A 21,083-nucleotide genomic window follows, 5' to 3' on the forward strand; every position below is an offset into this window, starting at 1 on the left:
AATATGCACAAGATACAGGTGAGGCTATTCTAACTAGCTTCTCGCTTCTCCTGCCACATCATACCATTTATAAGGAAAGGATCACATGAGGCCATTAGAGTGATTGAAATTGTTCTTCCTAAAGAAAATCTGATTGAAGTATATTTCACTGGTAGCTTAAAGAACGTCATCATCTTGTATAAATTGAACATGGCCCAGTATTTTGTTCTAACATCTTATTGGATTAAATAATATATTATCCATGACCTTCTTCATGTTCTAACATACTTGCAATGTATCCAGTATATTATCCTAGCTGTTGTTGCCATGTGTCTATTCCCAGGGCATTTCTTTCCTTCTCATTTCTTGACAATTTTTGTTCCTTGGTGAGAGAGAATAGCTCTCAACCACATTGACTGGTCTGATTTTAAATTTATGACTTGGTGGGTCCTTAATGCCACTCTGTAGTCACACTATATTCTGTAGTCCGTTCCCTCTTCTACCCTCCTAGCTGACTACTTAACCGCCTTTCCTCATACCGCTAACGTGTCTTCCATAATCCAAGGTCTTCTCAGTTGAAGACCTTGCCTCCCATTTCACTGAGAAAGTGGCTTTATTCCGAGGAGAACATCCATAGCCCCTCCACCACATCTGTACTTCCACCAGCACCTGCACCTTGTACCTAGCCTTCTGGCTTGGTAGTACAATGATCTTTTGAAGATCCTTATTCCCTGTGCTCTAATTATTTTTTGCACTAGATCCTGTCTTTTATTTCCTGCTCAAAGGCCTTCCTCCAGAAATCCCTTGTTTCCCCATCCCACCTCCCACCATCTCTTGCATCACTGATTTTTACTCTTTACTGGAGCATTTCATTAGCACACAGACCTGCTGTTATTTCTCTCACCTTAAAACAAAACAAAAAATACAACTTCTCTTGACCCAGCTTTACCCACAGCTACTGCTCTATTTTTCTGCTTCTCATTGTAGTCAGATTACTCAAAAAGAGTTACCTATACCTGCAGATAACTTTCAGTATCTGAGGTTAATAAATACTTGGTGTGGGAGGATCCCTGAGACAGTTTGAGGCTGTGAAACAAATCCAGTGTTTAGAAGAAAATGATAGATAATTCTACTTAATGAGTACACAGACTAATTATTGTAATGAAATATGTTTAATTAAAAAGAAGTCTGCTTTCTAATAATTATACTGACTGTATACCAGTTTGGAAAACCACAAAGATTGATAAAGACAATACACATAAAGGTTGCAGGGAAAGTTTACACAAGGAGGATAAATAAGTGTGTTTATAACTGTCGTTTAAAGTTAGCATTCTATATAGCACTCCTAGGCTCTTTTAATATACTTTGTCCTCTCAAACCCTATTAAACCCCTCCCAAGAAAGCTTTTGCTCTCACCACTCCACTAAAACTACACTGTGAAGTCATCAATTACCTGTATATTACTAAATCCGATGAATGCTTAATCCTCATGTTACTTGGCCTTGCAGTAGGGTATGACACTCTTGAGGACACCCTTCTTCTTGATACCCTGTCTTAACTTGCCTCTCAGGATGTCCTAGCCCCTCTTGTACTAGATCTCCTAACTAGATCTCCTAACTATTCATCCAGTCTCCCTGGATGACTGGATGACTTGGATTTAATTGTCATCTCTACACTACAACACCCAGTTGACAGCTCTGGCCTAGACCTCCCTACTCAGTATTCCACTTGAATATCCAAGTCCCTCAAACTTAACTTGCCTTTTCAGTTTTTTACCTAAAATTTAGTGTAGCTGTACCCTCCCCTATCTCAGCTCTGTCCTTCAGGTTGGTGAGCTGAAAAATCTTAGAATCATCCTCTTTTTCCCCCTCTTTCTCCCACATCCCATATTCAGTCCATCTAGAAGTCCTTTTGGCTCAAAATATCCAGCGCTGACGATTTCTCCTCATCACTGATAGTGGCTGGTACCAGGACTGTCTGGTCCTGGCCACCATCACCTCCCACTGGAATTGCTCCAATAGTTCTAACTGGCCTCCCTGCTTCCACCCTGCCTTCCAGCCTTAAAGTCTGTTCTTAAACAAAGAAAAGCCTGAAAAATCCTTTTCTAACATAAATGAGACCATATTATTACTTCAATAATAACCCTCAACAGCTTACACTCTTATTCAGGAAAAACCACTGAAGGCTTTTTAATGCCTTCAAGGTGTTGTGATTAGTTTCTCCCTTTCTTGTTTCATTTCTGCCCTTTCAGTTTCTTGAACCTGATATAGGACCTTTGCATTGCTGGGTCCCCCTGCCTGGGACATGCTTCCTCAGGATATCCATCTTGAGGACTTCCTCAAAGGACATTTTCTCAGAGAGGCTTACCCTGAAAACCCCAAACCCCTACTTCTCAATTTCCAGGGAACTGTGATTTCCCCTTATCCTGCTCTAATTTTTTCCCAAAAAACATCATCTTATAGCTTATCACATAATTTACCTCTTCTCTGTATTGCTTGTGGTTTCTTCCCCCACTTTGTAAGCTTCACAAAGGGCAGGGATTCTGTCCTTCTCATCTGGCATATAGTCAGTCAAATGATTTCCCTTTCTTTCAGCATCATTTCACTCCTGCTGCTTCTCAAAGGGAATAATGGTTCTGTTTCCAACAGTTAACTTGGACTCTCTCCATTTTAGGGGCCTGTTCCTTAGGATATTTCTCTCTGCATTTACCTTTTTAATCATATCTTTTTGTCCATTTTGTTTTCTTTTACTTGTTCTGTCTGCTAAGCTAATTTTAAGCATATGTATTTAATTTTCTGGTCTTCAAGTCTTCTTATCCCCTTTCTTATCTTTGGTCGTTTCTTAGCTATATTTCTATTTCTAGAAGATTTTTTTTCTCTGTCCTAGTTCTCCAATACTTTTATTCTTAACTAGTTACAGAAATCTTGCTTTTCCCTTGAAATATTTCCCATGAAAACTGTAGCACCAATTTCTACCCTCTATCTGTCCCTCTAATGTCCCCTCCATTCACCCTACAGGCAACCTAGATTGCCATGGTTTGGATCTGCCCTTCACTCAACATTCTACTGAAATGAAGATTCCCTTTGACTTAAAGCTAATATGAAATTACTTAGTGTTACAAATATGTATATAGTTTGTTTATTTTCAATATACTTTTCTATCTTCTATTTTAGAAAACTGCAAAAATATTTGTGTATACATTTATATATATGTATATATATATATTTATTATGCATTGAACTATTTTCTATTTTGTCCAGTTTTTCCTGAAAGCAAGCAATTTCTAGATCTTTCTCTATTGGGTATCTAAAATTGTTTCATATTCTTATCTTTAACAGGTCATTGCTTTAGTGATGGATATATTTACAGACGTGGACATTTTCAAAGAAATAGTGGAGGCATCAACTCGAGGGATATCTGTGTACATTCTGCTTGATGAGTCAAACTTTAATCATTTCCTAAGTATGACTGAGAAACAGGGCTGTCAAGTTCAACGTCTCAGAGTAAATATTTCATGCTTTGTTTTGTTTTCTTCAACTATTTTATCTTTATCTCAGTCATTGAATGTAAGGCATGTTAAGTTATATTACTCTAAATGTACACCATATATTTAAGATGCTGACCACAGAAGGGGTCCCTTGTACTCTTCAGACTGTGACTTCACCATCTTCGTGATGGTTTTATAGGATGCTTTTCTTGATGGTGGGGCACTTAAGCTTTTGAGTTAACTTTGCTGCCAGTCATAATTAATTTACAACCTTGAAATGACTGGCATGAGTGATAATCTTTCATTCAGCAGATATTGCTTGTCACAATCATTTAGCATAGTGTTTTCAGTGATGTTTGACTTATTAAAAGACAGGTGGATTTTACTCTTAGTTATTTTGTTATCATGCTACTATAACCTGAAAGGGGCTCTTGCAGTAGGACCCTAAGTGACTTATAGAACCATCCTGTGTAAATGATGTAAGTTATGTTAAAATATATTATTTTAAGTGACCATGTTCCTTCTTTTTTGGGTGGTGTTTTAAAATGTGCTTTTCACTATATTTGTTTTTGTTGTTATATGTTTTAAAAAATTATTTCATGTGTACTTTTTTGGTTACTAAGTTTTTACGATGACATATTTTACTTTTCAAGATATCCCCTTTCTAGCCATAATTTTTACTTTATATTTACATGCAATTCTAGAATATTCGAGTGCGGACAGTAAAAGGCCAAGATTATCTTTCCAAAACAGGAGCAAAATTTCATGGAAAAATGGAACAAAAATTTTTGTTAATTGACTGCCAGAAAGTTATGTATGGTTCCTACAGGTAAGATCATTGTGTTTACCTCCAGTATTATCAATCATTTACAGAATTTATGAGTTTAAAGTTTTAATGTAATTTGTTTAGTTATTTCTTAAAAATAAAAGAAGAACCCTTGCATGAAAAGCTTGGAAACTTGAATTTCAGTTCTGGCTGTGAAGTCATTGTGCAAGTCACATAACTTCCTTGGGCTTCAAGTTCTTCCTCCCCAAAATGAGAGCATTGACTTATATCTCAGGTTTCCTAAAGCTCTATATGCTAAAAGTGTTTTTGTTCCTTATGAAAACAGTATGAATCATAATAATTGTTCATAAAAATAGAAGCTATCACATTGAAGAACCTGCCTAATGGATTGCTCTTATTTTAGTATTATTGAGACTCTAATGATTATCATGTTGTCATCATAGGACTACTGAAAAATCATTGAAGAGTCTGGCTGTAAAAATGCCATGGTAGACACTAGGCAAGGTTTTTCAGCCCCAGATCTACTCTCTGGCATCTTTCTAGGGTACCACTGCTGGAATATATCTACTTCTATTCTAGCTGGGCTCTTATGTTTCACTCACAGTCCTTAAAACTTCTCTGCAAGGCAGTTGTTTTTATCTACATTTGATAAATGATGAAATGGAAGTTCTAGAAGGTTCAGTGACTTGCCCAAAACATCACAGTTAAGGGCCAAAAGACAGTTCAGGTCTGGCAACCCAGTCTAGGTCCAGCTGATTCCAGAGTTTAAGTGCTGCCTTCAAACTCCCTTATAAATTCCAGGCATTGGTCCTGAATGGGATAACACAGTAAGGCTACATCAATAGGCAGATAAAAACACCAAAAACACGTGAACTGGAGAGGGGGAAGATGGTGGAAGAGTAAGACTCGGAGATCACCTTCCTCCCCACAGATACATCAGAAATACATCTACACATGGAACAACTCCTACAGAACACATCCTGAACGCTGGCAGAAGACCTCAGACCTACCAAAAGGCAAGAAAGTCCCCACGTACCAGGGTAGGGCAAAAGAAAAAAGAATAAACAGAGACAAAAGAACAGGGACAGGACCTACACCAGTGGGAGGGAGCTGTGAAGCAGGAAATGTTTCCACGCACTAGAAGCCCCTTCGCAGAGACTGCGGATGGTGGAGGGGGGAAGCTTCGGAGCCACGGAGGAGGGCACAGTAACAGGGGTGCGGAGGGTAAAGCAGAGAGGTTCCCGCACAGAGGATCGGTGCCAACCGGCACCCAACGGCCCGAGACTTGTCTGCTCACGCACTGGGGCGGGCGGGGCTGGGAGCTGAGGCTTGGGCTTCCGTTGGAGCGCAGGGAGAGGACTGGCGGCATGAACACAGCCTGAAGGGGTTAGTGCACCACGGCTAGCCGGGAGGGAGTCCGGGAAAATGTCTGGACATGCCAAAGAGGCAAGAGACTTTTACTTCCCTCTTTGTTTCCTGGTGCGCGAGGAGAGGCGATTAAGAACAATGCTTAAAGGAACTCCAGAGACGGGCGCGAGCCATGGCTAACAGTGCGGACCCCAGAAATGGGCATGAGACGCTAAGGCTGCTGCTGCCACCACCAGGAAACCTGTGTGCGAGCACAGGTCACTATCCACACACCCCTTCCGGGGAGGCTGTGCAGCCCGCCACAACCAGGGTCCCGGAATCCAGGGACAACTTACACGGGAGAACGCACGGCGTGCCTCAGGCTGGTGCAACGTCCCACTGGCCTCTGACGCCGCAGGCTCGCCCCGCATCGTACCCCTCCCTCCACCCGGCCTGAGTGAGCCAGAGGCACCGAATCAACGGCTCCTTTAACCCCATCCTGTCTGAGTGAAAAACAGACGCCCGCCGGCGACCTACATGCAGAGGCGAGGCCAAATCCAAAGCTGAAACCCGGGAGCTGTGCGAACAAAGAAGAGAAAGGGAAATCTCTCCCAGCAGCCTCAGAAGCAGCGGATTAAAGCTCCACAATCAACTTGATGTACCCTGCATCTGTGGAATACATGAATAGACAACGAATCATCCCGAATTGAGGAGGTGGACTTTGAGAGCAAGATTTATTATTTTTTCGCCTTTTCCCCTTTTTGTGAGTGTGTATGCATACGCTTCTGTGTGACATTGTGTCTGTATAGCTTTCCTTTCACCATTTATCCTAGAGTTCTATCCATCGGGTTTTTTGTTTGTTTGTTTGTTTGTTTTCTAATTTTTTAAAAAAAGTTTTTCTTAATAATTATTTTTTATTTTAATAACTTTATTTTATCTTACTTTATTTTATTTTATCCTCTAATTTCTTTCTTTCTTTCTTTCTTTCTTCTTTCTTTCTACTTTTTCTCCCTTTTATTCTGAGCCGTGTGGATGAAAGGCTCTTGGTGCTGCAGCCAGGAGTCAGTGCTGTGCCTCTGAGGTGGGAGAGCCAACTTCAGGACACTGGTCCACAACAGACCTCCCAGCTCCACGTAATATCAAACAGCAAAAATCTCCCAGAGATCTCCATCTCAATACCAGCACTCAGCTTCACTCAATGACCAGCAAGCTACAGTGCTGGACACCCTATGCCAAAAAACTAGCAAGACAGGAACACAAACCCACCCATTAGCAGAGGGCTGCCTAAAATCATGATAAGTCCACAGACACCCCAAAACACACCACTAGACATGGACCTGGCCACCAGAAAGACAAGATCCAGCCTCATCCACCAGAACACAGGCACTAGTCCCCTCCACCAGGAAGCCTACACAACCCACTGACCCAAATTTAGCCAGTGGAGACAGACACCCAAAAACAACGGAAACTACGAACCTGCAGCCTGCAAAAAGGAGACCCCAAACACAGTAAGATAAGCAAAATGAGAAGACAGAAAAACACACAGCAGATGAAGGAGCAAGATAAAAACCCACCAGACCTAAGAAATGAAGAGGAAATAGGCAGTCTACCTGAAAAAGAATTCATAATAATGATACTAAAGATGATCCAAAATCTTGGAAATACAACAGAGAAAATGCAAGAAACATTTAACAAGGACCTAGAAGAACAAAAGATGAAACAAGCAATGATGAACAACACAAAAAATGAAATTAAAAAATACTCTGGAAGGGATCAATGGCAGAATAACTGAAGCAGAAGAATGGATAAGTGACCTGGAAGATAAAATAGTGGAAATGACTACTGCAGAACAGAATAAAGAAAAAAGAATGAAGAGAACTGAGGACAGTCTCAGAGACCTCTGGGACAACATTAAACACACCAACATTTGAATTATAGGGGTTCCAGAAGAAGAAGAGAAAAAGAAAGGGAATGAGAAAATATTTGAAGAGATTATAGATGGAAACTTCCCTAATATGGGAAAGGAAATATTTAATCAAGTCCAGGAAACACACAGAGTCCCATACAGGATAAATCCAAGGAGAAACACGCCAAGACACATATTAATCAAACTGTCAAAAATTAAATACAAAGAAAACATATTAAAAGCAGCAAGGGAAAAACAACAAATAACACACACGGGAATCCCCATAAGGTTAAGAGCTGATCTTTCAGCAGAAACTCTGCAACCCAGAGGGACTGGCAGGACATATTTAAAGTGATGAAGGAGAAAAACCTACAACCAAGTTTACCCAGCAAGGATTGCATTCAGATTTGATAGAGAAATTAAACCTTTACAGACAAGCAAAAGCTGAGAGAGTTCAGCACCACCAAACCAGCTTTACAACAAATGCTAAAGGATCTTCTCCAGGCAAGAAACACAAGAGAAGGAAAAGGGCTACAATAACAAACCCAAAACAATTTAGAAAATGGGAATAGGAACATACATATCGATAATTACCTTAAATGTAAATGGATTAAATGCTCCCACCAAAAGACACAGACTGGATGAATAGATACAAAAACAAGAACCATATATATGCTGTCTACAAGAGACCCACTTCAGACCTAGAGACACATACAGACTGAAAGTGAGGGGATGGAAAAAGATATTCCATGCAAATGGAAACCAAAAGAAAGCTGGAGTAGCAATTCTCATATCAGACAAAATAGACTTTAAAATAAAGACTACTAGAAGACACAAAGAAGGACACTACTAATGATCAAGGGATCGATCCAAGAAGAAGATATAACAATTGTAAATATTTATGCACCGGATGTAGGGGCACCTCAATACATCAGGCAACTACTAACAGCCATAAAAGGGGAAATCGACAGTAACACATTCATAGTAGGGGACTTTAACACCCCACTTTCACCAATGGACAAATCATCCAAAATGAAAATAAATAAGGAAACACAAGCTTTAAATGATACATTAAACAAGATGGACTTAATTGATATTTTTAGGACATTCCATCCAAAAACAACAGAATACTCATTTTTCTCAAGTGCTCATGGAACATTCTCCAGGATACATCATATCTTGGGTCACAAATCAAGCCTTGGTAAATTTAAGAAGACCGAAATTGTATCAAGTATCTTTTCCAACCACAACACTATGAGACTAGATACCAATTACAGGAAAAGATCTGTGAAAAATACAAACATATGGAGGCTAAACAATACACTACTTAATAACGAAGTGATCACTGAAGAAATCAAAGAGGAAATCAAAAAGTACCTAGAAACAAATGACAATGTAGACACGACGACCCAAAACGTATGGGATGCAGCAAAAGCAGTTCTAAGAGGGAAGTTTATAGCAATACAATCCTACCTTAAGAAACAGGACACATCTTGAATAAACAACCTAACCTTGCACCTAAAGCAATTAGAGAAAGAAGAACAACAACAAAAAAAAAACCCCCAAAGTTAGCAGAAGGAAAGAAATCATAAAAATCAGATCAGAAATAAATGAAAAAGACATGAAGGAAATGATAGCAAAGATCAATAAAACTAAAAGATGATTCTTTGAGAAGATAAACAAAATTGATAAACCATTAGCCAGACTCATCAAGAAAAAAAGGGTAAAGACTCAAATCAATTGTGTTAGAAATGAAGAAGAAGTAACACCTGACACTGCAGAAATACAGAAGATCATGAGAGATTACTACAAGCACCTCTATGCCAATAAAATGGACAACCTAGAAGAAATGGACAAATTCTTAGAAATGCACAACCTGCCAAGACTGAATCAGGAAGAAATAGAAAATATGAACGGAACAATCACAAGCACTGAAATTGAAACTGTGATTAAAAATCTTCCAACAAACAAAAGCCCAGGACCAGATGGCTTCACAGGCGAATTCTATCAAACATTAAGAGAAGAGCTAACACCTACCCTTCTCAAACTCTTCCAAGATATAGCAGAGGGAGGATCACTCCCAAACTCATTCTTCGAGGCCACCATAACCCTGATATCAAAATCACACAAGGATGCCACAAAGAAAGAAAACTACAGGACAATATCACTGATGAACATAGATGCAAAAATCCTCAACAAAATACTAGCAAACAGAATCCAACAGCACATTAAAAGGATCATACACCATGATCAAGTGGGATTTATTCCAGGAATGCAAGGATTCTTCAATATATGCAAATCAATCAAAGTGATACACCATATTAACAAATTGAAGGAGAAAAACCATATGATCATCTCAATAGATGCAGAGAAAGCTTTCGACAAAATTCAACACCTATTTATGATAAAAACCCTGCAGAAAGTAGGCATAGAGGGAACTTTCCTCAACATAATAAAGGCCATATATGACAAACCCACAGCCAACATCGTCCTCAGTGGTGAAAAACTGAAAGCATTTCCACTAAGATCAGGAACAAGAAAAGTTTGCCCACGCTCACCACTCTTATTTAACATAGTTGTGGAAGTTTTAGCCACAGCAATCAGAGAAGAAAAAGAAATAAAAGGAATCCAAATCGGAAAAGAAGAAGTAAAGCTGTCACTGTTTGCAGATGACATGATACTACTATACATAGAGCATCCTAAAGATGCTACCAGAAAACTACTAGAGCTAATCAATGAATTTGGTAGAGTAGCAGGATACAAAATTAATGCACAGAAGTCTCTGGCATTCCTATACACTAATGATGAAAAATCTGAAAGTGAAATCAAGAAAACACTCCCATTTACCACTGCAACAAAAAGAATAAAATATTTAGGAATAAACCTACTGAAGGAGACAAAAGACCTGTATGCAGAAAATTATAAGACACTGCTGAAAGAAATTAAAGATGATACAAATAGATGGGGAGGTAGACCATGTTCTTGGATTGGAAGAATCAACGTTGTGAAAATGACTATACTATCCAAAGCAATCCACAGATTCAATGCAATCCCTATCAAACTAACACTGGCATTTTTCACCAAAATACAACAAAAAATTTCACAATTTGTATCGAAACACATAAGAACCCAAATAGCCAAAGCAATCTTTAGAATGAAAAACAGAGCTGGAGGAATCAGGCTCCCTGACTTCAGACTATACTACAAAGCTACAGTAATCAAGACAGCATGGTACTGGCAAAAAACCAGAAAGATAGATCTATGGAACAGGATAGAAAGCCCAGAGATAAACCCACACACATATGGTCACCTTATCTTTGATCAAGGAGGCAGGAATGTACAGTGGAGAAAGGACAGCCTCTTCAATAAGTGGTGCTGGGAAAACTGGACAGGTAGATGTAAAAGTATGAGATTAGAACACTCCCTAACCCCATACCCAAAAATAAGCTCAAAATGGATTAAAAACTTAAATATAAGGCCAGAAACTATCAAACTCTTAGAGGAAAACATAGGCAGAACACTCTGTGACATAAATCACAACAAGATCCTTTTTAACCCACTTCCTAGAGAAATGGAAATAAAAATAAACAAATGGGATCTAATGAAACCTCAAAGCTTTTGCACAGCAAAGGAAACCATAAACAAGACCAAAAGACAACCCTCAGAATGGGAGAAAATATTTGCAAATGAGGCAACTGACAAAGGATTAATCTCCAAAATTTACAAGCCGCTCATGCAGCTCAATAACAAAAAATACAAACAACCTAATCCAAAAATGGGCAGAAAACCTAAATAGACATTTCTCCAAAGATATACAGATTGCCAACAAACACATGAAAGAATGCTCAATATCATTAATCATTAGAGAAATGCAAATCAAAACTACAATGAGATATCATCTCACATCAGTCAGAATGGCCATCATCAAAAAATCTAGAAACAATAAATGCTGGAGAGGGTGTGGAGAAAACGGAACACTCTTGCACTGCTGGTGGGAATGTGAATTGGTACAGCCACTATGGAGAACAATATGGAGGTTCCTTAAAAAAACTACAAATAGAACTACCATATGACCCAGGAATCCCACTACTGAGCATATACCCTGAGAAAACCATAATTCAAAAAGTGTCATGTACCAAAATGTTCATTGAAGCTCTATTTACAATAGCCAAGAGATGGAAACAACCTAAGTGTCCATCATCAGATGAACGGGTAAAGAAGATGTGGCACATATATACAATGGAATATTATTCAGCCATAAAAAGAAACGAAATTGAGTTATTTGTAGTGATTTGGATGGACCTAGAGTCTGTCATACAGAGTGAAGTAAGTCAGAAAGAGAAAGACAAATACCGTATGCTAACACATATATATGGAATCTAAGAAAAAAGAAAAAATGTCATGAAGAACCTATGGGTAAGACGGGAATAAAGACACATACCTACTAGAGAATGCCCTTGAGGATACAGGGAGGGGGTAGGGTAAGCTGTGACAAAGTGAGAGAGTGGCATGGACATATATACACTACCAAACGTAGAATAGATAGCTAGTGGGAAGCAGCCGCATAGCACAGGGAGATCAACTCCGTGCTTGTGACCACCTAGAGGGTTGGGATAGGGAGGGTAGTAGGGAGGGAGAAGCAAGAGGGAAGAGATATGGGAACATATGTATATGTATAACTGATTCACTTTTTTATAAAGTGGAAACTAACAAACCATTGTAAAGCAATTATACTGCAATAATGATGTAAAAAAAAATCAATCAATATAATTCATCATGATAACAGACCAGGAAAAAAAAAAAAAAAAGAACACGTGAAGTCCTAGGTCACTCAATACTAAAGCCTGCAGGAAGCAGCCAGGAGAGCTGTGGATGTCAACAGGATAATGTGAGGGCAAATTTTGCCTCTTAAGAACTTAAAAAGTCCACAAGAAGGAGGCAACTCGTTGAATAGGGTGGCCGTGGACAAGTTACTTAACTTGGTTGCCCTTTAGTTTCCTCCTCTCTAAAAGGAGGATAATAATAGAACCTACTTTTTGTCGTAAGAATTAAATGAGTTAATTCATCCAAAGCCCCTAATGTCAACTGCTATTTTAGGCCTGTTTTAACTGTTAATATTTGCTAAATTTCTCTTTGAGCTCAGGGACCCTATATTGAAAATCCTTTTTGGAATTTTAAAAGAAAATGTGTTAAGAGCAGAAGTTACAACTAGTGCTTGAAATTAATGAATTCTTTTAAAGACTCATTATTTGTGTTTCTATTTAGTCAGACCCACTTGTTTTTAGAGGGGTTTTAATTGAAATTTTAATTAAAATAGGAGTTCACTTGACTTATAAAATGGTGTTTATTATTCTCATCATAATGAGTACTTTCTATTTTTATTATTTAACTTGACTTTGAAGATTATCTTCAACAATAAATTCACATCAATTTTGTCTTACTAGGTATTAACAGGTGATATCTGTTGAGATGACTGTAAATGAGCTACTTTAAAATTGGTGTTGGAAAAAACAAACAAACAAACAGCAACAGAAACTCTTTATCTTCTTATCTATATCATAAGCCAGAGGCAAAATTTAAGTTGCTGTTTGTGTAAGTGAATATGGAATACATAGGACCACAGATTATTAAAATTCATCAAAACAATTATCTAACAACGCTACTCTCTTTATTATTTCATGTTAATTTTAAATATACTTCTTTTAAAAAAAATTGATGGTTTTCAGCCCTTGTCATTTTTGTTTTTTTCTGACTAATAATTATGGATTTTTCTTATTGTTACCAAATATAAGAGGATCTGGTGGAACTGTTATGAACCAGTCTTTGTAGAAACTGGTTAAAAATGTACTCTCCCTTTTAGGTAAAAGCAGCCTTTATCTCTGCTGTTCTAGTATTGCCATTGTTTTCCTTGTAGGCAAATTCAGAATGCCTTCTTCTTTAATTCAAATTTCTTAGCCATAAAACTTCTTGAAATGCTAAATGCCCAACATTTCTAGAGAGGTCTGGCATCTGTACTCACCATGTCACACACTGTGTGACAGCTCACATGTGACAAGGACAGTTTTATCAGGAAAACACAACAGGTGTTTTGCTACATCTTGATACTAACAATGAAGAGATAAAACACATAATTTTTTATCAATGTTTGTAAATCAGATTTTGAATTGGATACCTCATTTGAAATTGTCATAGGAAAACCTGGAAGTTATACACTGCTGTTTATGATATTTTATGTATTTTAGATTATTGTTCTGCACATTCTTTTAATATTTCCATCTGCCCTCTGTTATTATCTTCCCTGTATAAACACTAAGCTCCTTTATTGTGGAGAATGGCTCTGTCTCCTCTTTCTTTCGTATAAACCCCATTATATCATGTACATTTTTTGAGACATAGCATATTAGCAATGGCCTTTTCAGCTCAGTTACTCTCTATGTTACATTATCAAGATTTTCTAAAATAAGATTTTAAATTATATATGAAACTTCAAGATAACTGTTGCCTCTAAACTTCAGGAGAGAGATTTGAAGTTCCACAAAGTACTATAAAGTAATTTATAACTTCAATCCCCTAGCAGTTGTATTCTACATGGAAAGGTCTTAACTGGCATTCTGATTGGCATGGTTTGTAAGTACTGAATTTACTGTATATACTTAGTGAAGTGAAGGATGCCCTTAGTGGCTGAAGCTGCTGCCACAAATCCTGTCTGTTTCCAAACCCTGGCACCTAAATTACATTTACACTTAAGCCACAGAGATGAAATACACGCATTAGCACAGATGATCTTGCATCATGACATGCTAGGACCATAAGGAATTGTAGTGAATTATGCTGTCCTTATCCTCATTCTGGCTGGGAGGAAACTGAGGTCCAAGTTCATGTGGAATAGACAGCTTGGCAGAGGCTCTCAACTTTTCCTCCAATACCAGCTTGCCTGCACCCTGCCAGGATGTTGTATAAGGAATATAATGTCATATTTTACTCCATAAAATCTTAGTAGGCAGAGATGAAAAATGCACACCAGGCTTTTCTTTGTACTTCTTGAAATTATGGATGGATTGAAAGCCAGAACTTGTGTTGCTTTGTTATTTAACATATGAATATGGGAGTGGGGAGACATGTACTGCAAGCATATAATGACTGAAAATGTTCTAAATTATGGTAGTTAAGGAAAATAAACAAAAATACTCTTTTGTCAACATTAAATGACACTTTTCTTAATAGAGCTAAATATTGTCAGCACAATTAAAATTTGCCTATTTTGATTTTTTTTTTCCCAGCTACATGTGGTCATTTGAAAAAGCACACCTCAGCATGGTTCAGATAATCACAGGACAACTTGTTGAGTCCTTTGATGAAGAATTTAGGACTCTCTATGCCAGGTCCTCTGTCCCCAGCTCATTTGCATGGGAAGAGTCAGCAAGGGTGAAGCACAGCAAAGCACTCTGGGAGAATGGCATTTACCAGCATTCAGTGTCTTCCTTAGCTTCCATTTCCAGCCAAAGAAACCTTTTTGGTACACAAGACAAAATTCATAAACTAGATTCTAGCTACTTCAAAAACAGAGGGATATATACTCTCAATGAACGTGACAGATATAACATAAGAAATCATGCATACAGACCTCATTTTGTTTCCAACTTTAATGATCCAATCCGTCAGCATCAACACAGTCAGATAAATGAAAATTGGAAGAGGCATAGTTATGCTGGGGAACAGCCAGAAACAGCACCATACCTGCTGCTTCACAGGGCTCTGAATCGAACCGTTAATGCTCCCTATAATTGGAAAAGGCCTTCAGATAGTCTCAGTGTGGCATCCTCATCACAGGGAGGCTATGCAGGCCACCAGAACACACCTGCCCAGAGTTTTGCTGACCGACTTGCCCAGAGGAAGACGACAAACCTTCCAGAAAGGAATTCCAACGTGCGGAAGTCTTTTAACGGGACAGATAATCATATTCGCTTTTTGCAACAACACATGCCAAACCTTGAACATACCACCAAGTCATTCTTGCGTAACTGGAGAATTGAATCCTACTTAAATGATCATTCAGAAGCTTCTTGTGATTCCAATGGATCGGTTCTAGGTGACCGGTTTGAGGGCTACGACGGTCCTGAGAATTTGAAAGCCAATACCGTTTATACTCACTCTCGGCTTCGTTCTTCTTTTGTGTTTAAACCCACTTTACCTGAGCAACAGGAAGTTAACAGTTGTACAACTGATTCCTCAAATTCAACAGTCATTGGTTCCCAGGGAAATGACACTCCTAAAAAGATCCCAGACACCCCAACAGGCGCACAGCATCCGACAGACAAACCCTCACAGGAATCAACCCCCAAGCTCCCGTTGCAGTCAGAGGCACCAAAAACGCACACCCTACAGGTTCCCGAAAGGAACCTGGCAGTTTTAATCCCAACTACAAATGGCCCTACGGACTCAAACAAACATTTATGTACAACCTTGTCTGTAAATAAGCAGACAGAAAACCTAAAGAATCAACAAAATGAGAATCTGCTTAAAAGGCGAAGTTTCCCATTCACTGACCACTCAAAAGCCAATTTAAATCATGGAAATAGTAAGCATTATGTGTATAGTACACTTACCAGGAATCAAATTAGACAACCAGAAAAAACTAAAGAGGATTTGTTAAAAAGTTCTAGAAGTGTTCATAATGTGACCCATGCCATGGAAGAGGATGAGGAAGAGGTTACCAAGAGAGACCCTCCAAGTGGCACTGCTATCAGATCAATTTCCATTGCTGCTTTGCTTGATGAGAATAAAGAAGAACCCAACAAAGAACTCACTTTCAAGAAAGAAGTGAAGGGTTCCCCAAGTTTTTTGAAAAAGGGCTCTCTGAAGTTAAGGTCATTACTTAGCCTTACCCCAGAAAAGAAAGAAAATCTATCCAAAAATAAAGCACCTGCCTTTTATAGAATGTGTAGTAGTTCTGACACTTTAGTTTCTGAGGCTGAAGAGAATCAAAAACAAAAAAAATCAGAACCCAAAATTGATTCATCTCCTAGAAGAAAACATTCTTCTTCATCCAGCTCTCCAGGCAGCATCCACAAGGGTAAGGAAGATGTAGCAGTTCGTTCATCTCAGGGGATACATTCTTCATCTGATGAAAGTAACAAAACTATACCTTCTTCAGGTCCAGTTGAAAGCAAGTTCTTGGAAAAAGCAGGAGATGCCTCTGCCCCGAGATTCAACACTGAGCAGATCCAGTACCGAGATTCGAAGGAGATTAAAACAATTGTTGTTCCTGAAAGAAAACCAGCTTCTTCTCCAAGACCAAAGCCCAATGATGAGCTTATAAGAACTCATTCAATTGACCGGCGTGTTTACAGTCGTTTTGAACCATTTTGTAGTATTGAAAGCTCTATTCAGCCAACAAGCAACATGCCAAATACCAGTACACACCACCCAGAAATGAAATCCTCAACTATGGGCAATAGTTATGGCAGGTCCAGCCCAATGCTTAATTACAACACTGGTGTTTACCACTCATATCAGCCAAATGAAAACAAGCTTCGAGGACTTATACAGAAGTTTGGAAACTTCATAAACAAAAATAAATGAAATACTGTAACTACAAATAGACTTTAAAATACAAAATAAATATGGCTATAAATATTTGTCCAAAGAACATTGTAGATTTTTTTTTTTGTAATATCCTAATAGATTTCTATGGGGGTGGAATTTTGGGTGTGAAGTATATGTTTACCAACTTACTAATGTATAGTAAAGTTATTGTTCTGTGTGATAAATTTAGTTGTGCTTAATTACACTATAGATGGAATGTCCATAAATACATGATTTTTAAATGGTAATAGTAAGACAAATGTAATGAAATTGTTTTCTTCAGACTGAAGATCTTCTTAAGTCTTAAATGGAAACTTTGGTGGAGAGATGGTATATGGATTTTAACCATTCATTGCAAATGCTTTCCTTATTAAAATGGATCATGGATCATAACGCTGTCAATGGTCCTTTATAGTACATCTTTGTGGGGTTTTCATAACTTCAAATTATGAGAAAATAGGACAAAGCCTTTGTGGTTTTTAATTACCTTTAAATTCTATGAGATAACTTGTATTTTATTAATGTTTTATTAACTTTTCTGTGGAACTGGTTGGGCAACAACAGTACAATTTAAACCATATAGCACAGCACATTTTTTATTTTATCTGAGGTGTTTGCAAAGTATCAACCTCAGGTAGTTCAAGTACACCATAGAAATTTATTTTCAGGATGTGCTTATTTCCACTCTGGACAAAGGGAGCCTGTACTGCACTCCACCCATCAGCTGCTGAACTTTTATTGTCATTCTTTCCTTCAAACTTATAGCAAGCCAACAGGAATTTGGAAAACCTGAATTATTCCTCTCTTTTTTCTAATACAAAGAAGGTTTTAGAAATGTAAACTTCTACATAAATTTTTATCTTGGATTAGTACGACAGTGCTTAGGTGTTTTGCTTGCAAAAGTCTTTGTTCTTTTCTATACTGTGCCAAATACACTCTGACTGCATAGTATTTTCTTGAGAGAACCCTGATGAAAATGAGGAGAAGTGCTATCTGGCTTGTTTCTTCCATGACCTTGGGGCCTCATTGAAAGTTTTAAATCTTTCTATATCTTAATTTGATGATGATATGCAGTTCATAAGATACACTTTGCCTTTCTTAGAGTAATGAAATAAAAGCTCTATATCCATTACAGAGACTTTAACTTGGCTTTATTTCATCCACAAAGAACAGAATTCAAGAAACAATGCATCATTTGAGAAGTGGAAAGTGTTTCTATGAAACTTTTTTTTTTTTCGTTACCCGACCCGGGATTGAGCCCATGCCCCCTGCAGCGGAGTCTTAACCACTGGACCACCAAGGAAATCCCCTATGACACTTTAAATATATGGTTTAACACCTTCTAAGTTGCTATATGAGGCAGCATGTTGTTTTCAAAATTCAAGATTCAGTCAAATATTAATATCTACGTCAATACTAAGTAATTAAAATAACGATATTGAAATATCTATGTCATTAAAAAAAATTTCCACAGTATTTTAAAACCATGATAAGAAACATGTCAGGAAAATACATGACAGCAGCAGAAGAAAACCTAACATTCATAGACCAGGTCCTCAGATAGAATCTAAAGTCCCCGCGGCACTATTTTGCAGCTACCATTGTCCTCATTATTTACAGGTGATAATTGCGACACTGAGACTCAGAGAAGTAATGCCCCAAACCACATCACCAGTGAGTCATGGTACTAAAGTGTCTATAACATTATCACATCCTATTACCTCCCCAATGTGTTCAACACCTGCCTCACCCAAACTGTTGAGAATTAAATGAGAGAACGTTTATATTTCCTGACTCAACAACGATCAGCTAGCAAAGGTTTCGTTGTCTTTCTCTTTTGCTCTCTTTAAGAGTTGCAGAAATATATATCTAACTGTACAACAATAGCATTTTATATACACAAATCCAGAATATGGTACTCAATGTCACATCATTCATAAAAGTAGATTTTAAAACTCCTGCTATAACATAGGGAATTTCCAAGTACTACGATGTGGGAGTTGCTTGTTTTGGAAAGCTGAGTATAAAAGATTGGAAAATTTGCACACTTCCTAATAATTTAACAGCATAAATGTAAACATTAAGAGTGAACAGTCATTTTTCACAGGAAAAGTAGCCAAGTATATTTACAAAAAAAAAAATGTATTTTTTAAGAAAATGGCCTTTGGAATGTGTAGTTCCTTATAATCAAATAAGGAATTCAGTCACAATAAGAAAAGTGTTTCTAACTGTTAGCGTTTTAAATTTTAGAGTCATCTGGCAATTGTATGATCTTCACAGATTAGTATCAGATTATTAAAAAGCATTAGAATTGAGGTTTAATGAGTGAGAGAGGTTTTTCATTTTGCTCTTAGAAAAATTCACTTCTGTGATTCTGGACCATAGTCATTTACTGATTTATCAAAGGAGAATCTGGAGTTAACCAAACCAGATTGAGTTTAATATTACCCATTCTTTGTTATAGTGAGATAGGGCATCTTTCAGAGTGAAGGGGCTAATGGGCTGTCGTTAGGCAGCTCTGAAATTGGAAGTCCTGAAATTTACAGCAATGCAACTGAAACTGCACAAAGCTGAAATTACATAAAGACTATAGAGTTTTAATCAGTTTAATTATATGCAAAAGCCTGTTGCCTTTTTGTACAGCAGCTGCCATCATTTCTGGAAACACAGATAGCTTTTAAGTAGTTCCTAAGTTCCTCCTCTCCCTGGTAGGGTTGGAAGCCCAGGGTTTCATTCCATCCACCTGTGACGGGTAGCTTGGGCTTTTTCATGGCAGATATATTCCCCTCTGCCTCTTTTCTTATTATCATTCTATTTTTTTCCTCCAGAAATATCTATATGTCAGCATCTATACACAGTAACTTTCCAAAGTTTCTGAGGCTGAGAAACTCCACAGGGTTAAGACTGAGCAAGCATACAATGCTTCAGATAATTTACTCAGGGTTTTGAATTTTCAACAGACACACCCAAGCTTCATGGAGGTAATCATTTCAAGCAATATATTTTTTTTCTCCCCATATTAATTTTGGTGGAAAGATAATGTCACTTAGATGCAATTTTATATTAAAGTTTGGTGAGGCAATTTTTACTCTCTACATAGGACATTAGTTTGTAAGCAGAAACTCAGAAAATTAGGTACGATTTCAAAGTAGCTATTGACAGTTTCAGAATAGTTTAAGTGCCTGTATCCTGAACACACTGCTATCCCTCTGCTTCAGGGATTGGGATTGGCCACAATTCTGATGCAATGTGTTGAGGTCTGGGTATATGGTGGCCATCTACATTTGTGGAAACAAATATCTTATTTAATCTAGATGACATCTAGTGTGACCCAGATAAGGTTGAACTATGGCTGCACTCAACTATAACTTTACTCAAGATTTTCCAATTATGCAACTACTATCCCACAGATATTTGTCTTTTGTGGATATCTGTTGATTCTTAATGTGCCTATGGCTAAGAAGTATAAATTAGAATCATTGTTTTACATAATGTGTGACCTATGTGTGATGCTGTTTTTTTTTTAAAAAAAGTTTATCATAAGATTCATTTGGTTCTAGAATATTTAAAAAGAAAAAGATGAAATTATAAACCAGAGAGTCAACTTTTTATATATGTGCAATGTTAGCAAATATTCTTCCAAATTAACTTTTGTTATTAGATTTAATAAGTGAATATTAAATAATTTTGTACAAAATCTATGCATCAAGTTGTTTATTTTTTATCTTCATACCCTGGATTTTGCCACTGACACTGATGTTTTTCACTTAGTTATTATGTAATGAATTTAGATTTTTACACATTTTAAAATATTTCTCCATAAATTTTGAAATAATCTCTTAAATGCTTAATTTTTTTTGAATTAACCGTTTCATTTAATAATTTATCCACATTTGATATCCAGTGACAGTATTCTTCCCTTAACAGTATCACATACACTCATTCTCTTTCTATTTCTACTGGAATATAGTAGTTATTTTAAATAACTTGTG

The 21,083-nt window shown here is 37.5% G+C and overlaps 1 protein-coding gene across 1 annotated transcript in view; it reads left to right on the plus strand.

Moving 5' to 3' along the window:
* Positions 1 to 20,773, plus strand: part of FAM83B (family with sequence similarity 83 member B) — an 86,440-nt gene extending 65,667 nt beyond the window's left edge. Inside the window, exons 3-5 of the mRNA XM_067753437.1 lie at positions 3,318 to 3,482; positions 4,171 to 4,295; positions 14,787 to 20,773. Of these exons, the coding sequence (XP_067609538.1) occupies positions 3,318 to 3,482; positions 4,171 to 4,295; positions 14,787 to 17,088 (2,592 nt within the window). The 3' untranslated portion in view covers positions 17,089 to 20,773. The remainder of the gene's footprint in view (positions 1 to 3,317; positions 3,483 to 4,170; positions 4,296 to 14,786) is intronic.
* Positions 20,774 to 21,083: the final 310 nt, after the last annotated feature.

This window comes from Pseudorca crassidens, chromosome 10, assembly GCF_039906515.1.
Source record: "Pseudorca crassidens isolate mPseCra1 chromosome 10, mPseCra1.hap1, whole genome shotgun sequence".
Lineage (NCBI taxonomy): Eukaryota > Metazoa > Chordata > Mammalia > Artiodactyla > Delphinidae > Pseudorca > Pseudorca crassidens.